This window comes from Chiloscyllium plagiosum, chromosome 32, assembly GCF_004010195.1.
Source record: "Chiloscyllium plagiosum isolate BGI_BamShark_2017 chromosome 32, ASM401019v2, whole genome shotgun sequence".
Taxonomy (NCBI): Eukaryota; Metazoa; Chordata; class Chondrichthyes; order Orectolobiformes; family Hemiscylliidae; genus Chiloscyllium; species Chiloscyllium plagiosum.
Window position 1 is genome coordinate 43873278 of NC_057741.1, and position 10968 is coordinate 43884245.

At 44.0% G+C, this 10968-nt stretch overlaps 2 protein-coding genes across 2 annotated transcripts in view; both read left to right on the forward strand.

Moving 5' to 3' along the window:
* The window catches only part of gabpb1 (GA binding protein transcription factor subunit beta 1), a 75693-nt gene extending 72626 nt beyond the window's left edge, over window positions 1-3067 (forward strand). The window contains exons 9-10 of the mRNA XM_043673971.1: window positions 641-697; window positions 955-3067. Coding sequence (XP_043529906.1) covers window positions 641-697; window positions 955-1107 — 210 coding nt within the window. The 3' untranslated portion in view covers window positions 1108-3067. The remainder of the gene's footprint in view (window positions 1-640; window positions 698-954) is intronic.
* Window positions 3068-9496: 6429 nt separating this feature from the next.
* The window catches only part of hdc (histidine decarboxylase), a 38798-nt gene continuing 37326 nt past the window's right edge, over window positions 9497-10968 (forward strand). The window contains exon 1 of the mRNA XM_043674586.1: window positions 9497-9571. Coding sequence (XP_043530521.1) covers window positions 9544-9571 — 28 coding nt within the window. The 5' untranslated portion in view covers window positions 9497-9543. The remainder of the gene's footprint in view (window positions 9572-10968) is intronic.

A 10968-nucleotide genomic window follows, 5' to 3' on the forward strand; every position in this document is an offset into this window, starting at 1 on the left:
TGAGTACAGGAGTTGGGAGGCCATGTTGCGGCTGTACAGGACATTGGTTAGGCCACTGTTGGAATATTGCGTGCAATTCTGGTCTCCTTCCTATCGGAAAGGTGTTGTGAAACTTGAAAGGGTTCAGAAAAGACTTACAAAGATATTGCCAGGATTGGAGGATTTGAGCTATAGGAAGAGGCTGAACAGGCTGGGGCTGTTTTCCCTGGAGCGTCGGAGGCCGTGGGGTGACCTAATAGAGGTTTACAAAATTATGAGGGGCATGGATAGGGTAAATCGGCAAAGTCTTTTCCCTGGGGTCGGGAGCATGGACAGGTTGGACCGAAGGGTCTGTTTCCATGCTGTACATCTCTATGGCTCTATGTGTGGCCAGCGAAGATACTGGATAGGAGCATAGGAACAGATATAATGAAGGAGTCATTATACTATTAACTGAATCTAAAGACCATTTTTGTTTTATTCCTGTGACATGCAACAAACATATAATTTGTGAGAAGGAGCTAAGTTACAACTTTTACTGATTTTACCGAAATAATGTTTTATCTGCAATTGCACTAATTTTCCATAACACTGCTTTTCTTGTAGGTTATTTTGTGAAAGAATAGTTTATAATTTGTTGTTTCTTTACCCTGCTCACTAGATACAACCAAGTTCTGGCCCAGAAACCTGCACTCTTCACATAGCAGAATTCTCAGAGGTAAAAACACTCATCTTTCACAGACAGCTATCAGGAACATGAGTCCTGGCTGATTTCTCCACTCTCTCTTTAACTGAGGGATCACTGGACAGTGACCAGGAGCAAGGTTCCTGGCTGATTGCATCGTGGTTTGTGACTGTTACAGCAGGCAGCAGGTTTGTTAGAGATCTCCAGAGGAGCCTATGGCTAGATGATAAGTGACAGAACCACACTTGCTGAACCTCAGATTAGGCTAAACAGTTGTGTTTTGGTTTCAGGAGAAAGAAGTGTTACAGAAACAGCTGGAAGAAGCAAACCGTGAGGCACAGAAGTACAGACAGCAGCTTTTGGAAAAAGAGCAGGAGGCAGAGGCCTACAGACAGAAACTGGAAGCCTTCGGCCATCTGACTTCGAGTAAGAAGGTTCTTTAATGTGTCAAATGGAAATGGAAAGGCAGAAACATCACAACAAACAAACAGTTCAATAGTTGTGAAACCTATGGGAAGGATGACCTTCTACGATCACAATGACATGGACAACAATCCCAGTATTAGAGAGATGTAGGTCTGAACCCAGATCAGAAGACTGTTTCTGGGAAAGTTGACATCTTGATAGTGATCCAACAGCACTCAAAGGATATAGCTAAAAATGAGTTGGGGATTGGAGGTTGAGGACAAGTGAGACTGTGAGTGATCAGACATGTTCCAAACATTTCAACTCAAGTTTGATTCTGTTGCAAGAGCTAGCAATCTGCACCCTTCTAATCAGTCAATCGTAATCATTTTGTTGTCAATATAGTTGGAGGCTTTGGTTGTTGTGAGGTTATCTTTGAATGGCCTCTTATCTGTTAGTTACTGAATCGGATTAATAAGATTCTGGAAATTGAATTAATTTTATATGCAGATTCTGCACAAATTGTTCCAATTCCAATTCAGAGCTGTGATACTGAGCTGCTAGTCTTCAGATGAAGCTTTCTCCCACCATGTTTGCCCTGGCTCTGTCTGTGAGGGGATTGAAGCTTTCAAAATAACAATGTAACTGTAGAGAATAAACCAAAGACTTTTCATATTCCTAAAATTGTTCTAAAAGTTCAGTTACACAAGTTCAGAAATGACTTCATCATCGTAATTCTTGAATTGTTAAGGGGGAGATTTAACTGCAGTAACTCTTGAGAAGAGAGACCATCACAAAGCTGGTTAATGTTCTATTAAATTGAATCACTCAACATTCACTATGTTTAAGCAAAAAACAATAAGTAACATGAATGTTTGTAATTCTTGTATCTGATGTCTATAAGTGAGTTATCCCTCGCTTTTTGACCAACCAGTCAGTTACCCAGGTAACAGGAAACATCTCAACATGGAACTGTACAAGACTGGGAATTTCCCAGGATGAAATTACTCATTGACAAAATCATACCCACCATTTAGATCCTCAAGACTGTGGTGTATTGAGGCAATGCTGTGTTCAGGCAATGGTAATAGATTATATTGTTTACATTATTATAATGCCAAACCTGACCAATACAGACCCCAATATTCTCACATTGAACATCGCCTTCATACCAAGGATACATTTCAACCCAGTATTGCAGAGCATTATAATTTTTTTTAAAAATTATACTCATTTTATAATGTATTGATTTGTACTGAGAGTAAGAAGAAATTCATCTTCCAAGTATTAACTTTCATTGTGGAGCACATAAAGGTCTAATGCTGATATATACAGTGGAGAGAGTCAAATTGTGAAATATATGTTTGGCTGCAAGTTGTATGAGGTTAGATAATTTTCCATCAATATATTCTGTTTCAATTTAATTCACCCCCCAATAATTCTTTGTGTCAGAAAGTGAATTTGCTGTGCTGGTTGCTGGTGCTGCATGGCTGTTGGAAGAGCCTGCATGTATACTTTCTTAATTCATTCTATTGTAACTTGCAAATGTAAACTTATCCTCCTGTTTGTATTCCACTCTGAGCTGGTCATTTCATTTCAGTGATCTCCAGGCACCATTCATTCTTTTGTTGCTTGTCCTGATGCCAATTGCCTCTTAGCTCATATCCAGTGATTTAATTTACTATTTTGTTGGGATCTTTTCATTCAAGGTTGTCACAATGATCCCTAGTTTATTAGCAGGACTGATAGTGCTGACATATTGTTTATGTTAAACGTTGCTATTTGTTGAATATGAAAGAGAGAGCCTGAGCTCCAGCAGCTCATTTCCACCACTTATCAGTGTAAACCCAAATGCAATTAACTCTTAAAAGCTGCAGTAAATTCCCGAGTCTTACCTTTATAGTTTTTTTTCCATTCAGGCTTTCCAGGTAATTATATAAATGAAGTTGTTGACAAAGCTTAGATTTTGTATTTAATAAAATATTTCTTAAGAAATGATTCTGTTTTCAATTTCATCATTTGAAAATAGTAACACTGTCTTGTTTTATTTTATTTCTCACTTATTATGCCTTTACCTCATTTTTATCCCACAGCTCTCATCTGAAAACCTGTTAAAAGTTTCCAACATTGTGTGAAACACTGTGACTGTTGTTAAATTAGGAAACACGGCAGCCATTTTCAGCACAGCAGGTTTCTCTTCAAAATTAAATGATGGAGTACTGAAGTTAATTTTTGTAATCAGCAGGTGATCTGGGGATGAATTATCCTTCACTGGAATCTTCAACATGGTTTAAGAAATATACTTTGCAAAAATAAGCACATTGTGTCTCGACAACATTACTGTTTCATTCGAGCATCCTTCCCCATCGAATTTAATCAGCAGAACATCCATTCTTTCTCTGTCATTTACTTCTCTAGCTTTCGCTGACTTAAATGTTTCTTCGATGTTCATTTCATATACAGTCTGCAGGAGGTTGCTTCACATTCTCATCACTCAGAGAAAAATTTGATTCTGAATTCCTAATTTGATTTCTTGGTATCTGACTGTCTTATAGTGTTAGCATCTAGTTTGCCTCAGCCCACATATGTCTCTGTCTATCAAAACTTTTCATAATTTCTATGCCTCAGTCATCTCAGCTCCAGGACATCTCTGCAGGAGTTCCTCAGGGTAGTGTCCTAGGCCCAATCTTCTTCAACTGCTTCATCAATGACCTTCCTTCCATCATAAGGCCAGAATTGGGGATGTTCACTGATGATGTGCAGTCCAAAGATATGCAGGTAGGATGATTTGGCTGTGGATTAGACATGGGAAATGCAAGATTACAGGGATAGACTTGTGGGAAGTAGTTCTGGATGAGATGTTGTTTGGAGGTTTGGTGCAGACTTGATGGGCTGAATGGCCTGCTCTGCACTATAGACATTCTATGATTGCTCAGTGTTCAATACCATTTGCAATTCCTCAAATACTGAAGCGGTACATGTTCAAATGCAACAAAATGTGGACAGTATCCAGGGTTGACCTGACAAGTGGCAAGTAACATTCATGCCACACAAATGCCAGGCTATGATCATCACCACTAAGAGACAACTTAGCCACTGCTACTTGACATTCAATGGTATTACCATCACTGAATCCCCCACTATCAACATCCTTAGGGGTTACCATTGACCAGAAACTAAACTGGACTCACCACATCAACATAGTGGCTACAAGAGTAAGACAAAGGCTAGGAATACCGCAGCAAGCAACTCCCCTCTTGACTCCCCAAAGCCTGTCCACTGTCTACAAAGCACAAGTCAGGGGTGTGATGTAATACTCTCCACTTGCCTGGATGAGTGCAGTTCCAATCACATTCGAGAAGCTTGACACCACCCAGGACAAAGCAGCCGCTGGACTAGCATCACATCCCTAAGCATCCATTCCCTCCACCACTGATGCTCAGTAGCAGGAGACACCCTGCAGAAATTTACCAAAGACAGCAACTTTCAAACCTATGACCTCTTCCATCTGGAAGGACAAGGGCAGCAGATACATGGGATCACCACCACCTGCAATTTCCCCACCAAGCCACTCACCATCCTGACTTGGAAATATATCACTATTCCTTCAGTATCTCAGATCTGAATCCTGGAGTTCCCTCCTTAATGGCATTGTGAGTCAACCTACAACAGATGGACTGCAGTGGTTCATGATGGCAGCTCACCCCACCTTCTCAAAGACAGTTAGGGACGGCCAATAAGTGCTGGCTCAGTCAGTGATGCCCACATCGCACAAGATTTTTTTTAAAAACAGCTTGTTTGTTCTTGTAACAATTTATATTCTGTCAAAATGAGTAATCTTTTATTGATCATAACAATGGCGGCCATTTAATCCATCATACCTATACTGGGTTTTTTACATAAGCAATTGAAAATTCATTTTAGTGTCATTTTCTTCCTTAATCCCACTGTTCCTTTTAATTTAATACTTTCCTGAGATGTGTGTCGCGGGCTGTGCTCAGCATTTATTGCCCGTCCCTAGTTGTCCCTTGAGAAGGTGGTGATGTGCTGCCTTTTGAACCGCTGCAGTCTGTGTGCTGTAGTTTGACCCACAATGCACTTAGAGAGAGAATTCCATGATTCTGACCCAGCAATATTGGAGGAACGGTGATATATTTCAAGGTCAGGATGGTGAGAGCTTGTCTGCTGTATCTGTTCTTTTTCTTTTCTCCTCTTCTTGCTTCTCAGCATCCTGGCCTCTGACAACCCAGCCTCAGCGCAGACCCGACGAGGCATCCCCTCAGCCTGATTTCGCCTCAGCCTGGATTTTGGAATCAAGGCGATTCCAGAGTGATCTCCCACCCCGGTGAAGTCTGGTGCAGTCTCATGTCGAGGCCCACTGTGATGCTGGCATGGACTGGGTTGGAAGACCAGTGTATTGAATTTTTTATTTAACCATTTTATAATTTATTTCTAAAATCTGCAATGCTGGTCTTTTTACTCCTCTATTTTTCTAAGATCTCTAGCTGAAGAAGCTGTACCGAGGGACCCTTGCACTTAAGATGGTGCCAGAAGTAATGACTTGTACACTTTTCACAGTAATAATTTCAGTACATGTGACAATAAAGCTAATTCCAATTCTCTAATTCTAATTCAAACCTTTCTTATTAAAATGAACATTATATTTTTCCATAACAAGATGATCTTGTATCATTGAATAGTGGGGATGATGACAGTGTACTCAAAACCTATGGTGCAGGGAACTGCTCATTTGCTGCATGTTTCTGAGTACTGTCTGCCTTGTACTTAACAATTGAAGATGATTAAGGAGTATGGAGAATGAAGAGCCGTGGTGTTTTGTTCAACTTTATATTTAACACCGGAAAAAGAAGCCAACTGATCCCAGCAGCAAATTGGGATTTGAAAAATCGAGTTCAAGATGATTGATGATGATCGATTAGGAGACATTTCCCTGTCTGGAAGTCTGTCCCTTCACGTTGCTGGTCCAAGGTCAATGTTTTTGTGAATCAATGATTTGGAGATGCTGGTGTTGGACTGTGGTGTACAAAGTTAAAAATCACTCCTTAGCCACCTGATGAAGGAGCAGTGCTCCAAAAGCTAGTGCTTCCAATTAAACCTGTTGGACTATAACCTGGTGTTGTGTGAATTTTAACTTTGTGAATCAATAGTCATGTTACCTGAAAGTGGGGAAGGTGACCCATGCTGAAAACTGCATGGTGTCTCGGTTTCTTTCCTTAAGCCTGCTCCAAACAATCCTCCTGTGAGTGTGGAATATAACTCATCTTGTTAATTTGTCATTGCTCAGGAGTTAAGAATGTCTTAGATAGAACAATAGATTTCCATGACGATTAGCCAAAGACTAACGAAGAAATATATCTGCTTGTCATCGTAAAGTCAACTTTCATTTCCAAATAGGATGGATTCCCAGCTGATTCTTATTTAGACCATCTGAGACTATTCCCACACCCTATATCTCTCAAATCCCTGCACAAAAGACATTGATGGGAAAAAGGGCATTTGTTCCAGAGAAAGCTTTCTGAACATCTGTTTTCTATCCTCTGACGTCATGTTGTTATTAAGGAATATAAGGAGAACAGAAGGTCATTCTGTCACTCAGTCTTCCCCCCTACCTTCAGTGCAGATCGTGACTAATGTGACCCAATTCCAGAAACACACTTTTCAGTAAAGTCTATGAATCTTAAATTTAAAGTCTATAATTGATCAAGAAATAATTGCTGCTGTGAAAGAGAGTCCCAAACTGCTGCCAGGTTTGTGTGAAGAATAGATTTCTAATTTCTAATAAATAACTCAATTTTTCAATCCCCACCCTCACCAGCAAAGCAGCTTATCTCTATCTCTGCTGTCCAATCTTAATCAGGTCAAATACTGATCACCTCTGAAACCTCTACATTCCAGTCAATACAGCCTGGATAATCTTTCCTCTTAATGTAAGTTATGCAATCCCACTATCATTTTAGTGAATCTACATGGCACATCTTCCAAGATAGCCTTCCTAAGATGTGATGCCCATAACTGTTCAGTTACTCGTGATATGGTCTAATCAGGACTTTGTCCAGATGCACGACAACTATCTATTTTGACATGAAGACCAACATTCCATTTGGGATTTCCCATTAGATTGGACAATAGTGAATGTAACCCCTTTGAGGGACGGAGGTAGATAGCAGGAAACTGCAGGGGAATTAGTTTAACATCTGTCATCAGGAAAATGTTAGAAAAAGTTCAATAAGTCACATTAAAAAGTTTAAGGTGGAATCTTCCCAAGTCTTGAATCATGTGAAGCCATGGTGAGAAATTTATGAGAATCATGTGAGATAGTGAGCAAGGTCCTTCTTGATGTGGATTCCTGATGAAGGGCTTCTGCCTAAAACATCAACTCTCCTGCTTCTCAGATGCTGCCTGACCTGCTGTGCTTTTCCAGCACCACCCTCTTGACTCTTCTTGATGTGGAGTCTAACAAGTCACATTTTCCAACTGAGTAGACACTGGGATGAGATTCTCACTAGTAAGTGGTAAGAGGCCTATTAGCTGCGATTTTCACTCATTATTATCCTTAATATTGTTTCATCTTAAGCAATGAGTATGCCCTCTCCTCGTCTACCCCTGTCAGACAGAAATGACACATTGATGACTCCCAAAATGGAAATTTGACTGGGTACCTGACAGCTCCAGCTCAGTTCTTGCTCCTCTGGATTTCCATCTTGGATACAGAGTCTTGGTGGTAGAGTTATCCAGCACAGGAACACATCCTTCAGTCCAAACTCGTCTGTGCTGTCCACATCTCAGGGCTTGCTCCATCAGCATTGGTCATGGAGGCTGGTACTGCCATGAACCAACCTCACCAAATCATTGTGGCATATCCTTGATTCACTTACAGTACACTTTAGCATTTCCACACTGCACTTGGAATAATTTGCTCTAATCAGTGCGATATTGCTGTGAGGACAGTGTGTGTGTATAGGATCAGGAAGCCAGATCACGATCAGAACCAATAGCATCAGTTATGAAGATGTGGGTGTACTGTACCTTTAAGAGAGTTAAAAGTGAGCAGAACTACCTGACAGCAGCAAGTGTTCTGAACAAGATATAATTTAACTTGTGGTTCAGTAGCTAGGGTAATTGGTTGCCTGGAAACGATAAAACAGATTTGAATTAGGCCAATCAGTTTAAATTATACCCCCCACCCAAAAAAACAATCTCCAATCAAGTTTGAATTTAGTATTTGGACAATCTTAAAAGATAATGACACAACCTGATGCTTTGGGGGTATAAGACTGGTGAAAATTGAACAGTTGAGAGGAGAACTGTCAAGCTACTAGCATCTGCAGACTGCCCAGAGAATAGCTCTCTTAAAGGCACCTTAAAGGCACTTCACTAAGCACCTGTGAAGCAGAAATCCCTAAGAAGAAGAAAAGAAGATTTGACATCGGGCTGGTTTTTGAAAAGTTGAATTTTGGTAAATCTTACTTGGGGGTTTGACTGCACGGGATAAATCTTTTCTGTGTTGCTGGTTTAAATTAAGCAGGAGGGTTTACCGCGTGTCGTAATCTGTGAAAGTTTGAGATACCAAGAACTAGTTAAAATAAAAGTAACAACTTTATTTCTCAAAGTATAACAGAAAATAATTAACTAACAATGATTTAGACCTCTTTCCTATAACCTATCTTTTACTTTCCCTTCGGTAATACTAGTCCGATAAAACCCATGATTAAGATTTACCAAAAATTCAACTTTTCAAAACCCAGCCAGATGTTGAATCATCTTTTCTTCCTGGCAGCAGAGTTCCAACCATGTTGCTGCCATCCTGCAGACCTTGTGTTTGAGTGTCTGTGCCCCCACCCTCTGCTGTGTTTGCTTGTGGACATCATGAAGTCACCAATTGTCAGAACCATAGGGTCACCTTGTCCCGGGCTGAAGAGGTGCCGTCATCCCCGTGTGGAGACTATGCGCCTCCTTCCATGGTCAGTGATCTCCTCACCTGACCCTGATCGAGGTAATACTGGCACTGAGCTGGTGGCAGCAAGGGCAGAACTCTTGGGGTGGTGCCCATCTGATGCCCTCTTCACCAATGGACATCCCACTGGTACCAGCAGGAGGCGAGAGAGAAGCTGTCCCAACCAAGGGTTTGATGTTGGGTGTGAGCAGAGGGGAGGTGGAGAAGTTGTTTCTGATCGGGTTCCAGCAGCTGGGGCTTTCTGCATTTCTCCAGGGGACCCAGACCCTGTCCTGGGAGGGAGGGAGGGACCCCCAACCACAATCACTCTCTCCCAGAGGGAGGGACCCCCAACCACAATCACTCTCTCCCACCCCCACCCCCGTCCCTGGGGGACAGCACTCGCACGGCCAACCCCTCATGGCCACCCTCCCCGAGGGTGGAGCCTGTGGGGGGGTGGGGATGAGGTGGGAGGCTATTTAAAGGTTGCTTCAGAGTGCAGCGGATCCCGGAGCGAGAGATGGAGCGGGAGGAATATCGCAGGCACGGTAAGGAATCGGAGAGTTACTCAGTGAGGACTGGAGCGGAATGTCTCGCGAATACAGACACCGGGGTGTAACTTCTGCAGTTTGAGAGAGAGACGCTCAGATTCCAGCAGGGACCCCCCTGGAGCTGGTTATCAAACACACGCTGCTCTGAGAGCAAGGAGCTGCACGTCACTGACTTTACAATGTCCCTGTCCCTGTGTGTGCTCTGTCCCCTGTCCCTGTGTGTGCTCTGTCCCCTGTCCTTGTGTGCACTCTGTACCCTGTCCCTATGTGCACTCTGTACCCTGTCCCTATGTGCACTCTGTCCCCTGTCCCTGTGTGCAATCTGTAGATCTGCGTGTGCTCTGTCACCTGTCCCTGTGCGCGCTCTGTCCCCTGTCTCTGTGTGTGTTCTGTCCCCTGTCTCTGTGTGCACTCTGTCCCCTCTCTCTGTGTGCGCTCTGTCCCCTGTCTCTGTGTGCGCTCTGTCCCCTGTCCCTGTGTGCGCTCTGTCCCCTGTCCCTGTGTGTGCTCTGTACCCTGTCCCTGTGTGTGCTCTGTACCCTGTCTCTGTGTGCGCTCTGTCCCCTGTCCCTGTGTGTGCTCTGTCCCCTGTCTCTGTGTGCACTCCGTCCCCTGTCCCTGTGCGCGCTCTGTCCCCTGTCCCTGTGTGCGCTCTGTCCCCTGTCCCTGTGTGCGCTCTGTCCCCTGTCCCTGTGTGCGCTCTGTCCCCTGTCTCTGTGTGTCCTCTGTCCCCTGTCCCTGTGTGCGCTCTGTCCCCTGTCCCTGTGTGCGCTCTGACCCCTGTCCCTGTGTGCGCTCTGACCCCTGTCTCTGTGTGCGCTGTGTCCCCTGTCCCTGTGTGCGCTCTGACCCCTGTCTCTGTGTGCGCTCTGTCCCCTGTTCCTGTGTGCGCTCTGTCCCCTGTCCCTGTGTGCGCTCTGTCCCCTGTCCCTATGAGCGCTGTGATCCCTGTCCGTGTGCACTCTGTACCCTGTCCCTGTGTGCGCTCTGTCCCCTGTCTCTGTGTGCGCTGTGATCCCTGTCCCTGTGTGCGTTCTGCCCTGTCCCTGTGTGCGCTCTGTCCCCTGTCTCTGTGTGCACTCTGTCCCCTGTCCCTGTGCGCACTCTGTCCCCTGTCTCTGTGTGCGCTGTGTCCCCGTCTCTGTGTGTGCTCTGTCCCCTGTCCCTGTGTGTGCTCTGTCCCCTGTCCCTGTGTGCACTCTGTCCCCTGTCCCTGCGTGCGATCTGTAGATCTGCGTGTGCTCTGTCACCTGTCCCTGTGCACGCTCTGTCCCCTGTCTCTGTGTGTGCTCTGTCCCCTGTCTCTGTGTGCGCTCTGTCCCCTGTCTCTGTGTGCGCTCTGTCCCCTGTCTCTGTGTGCGCTGTGTCTCCGTCTCTGTGTGTGCTCTGTCCCC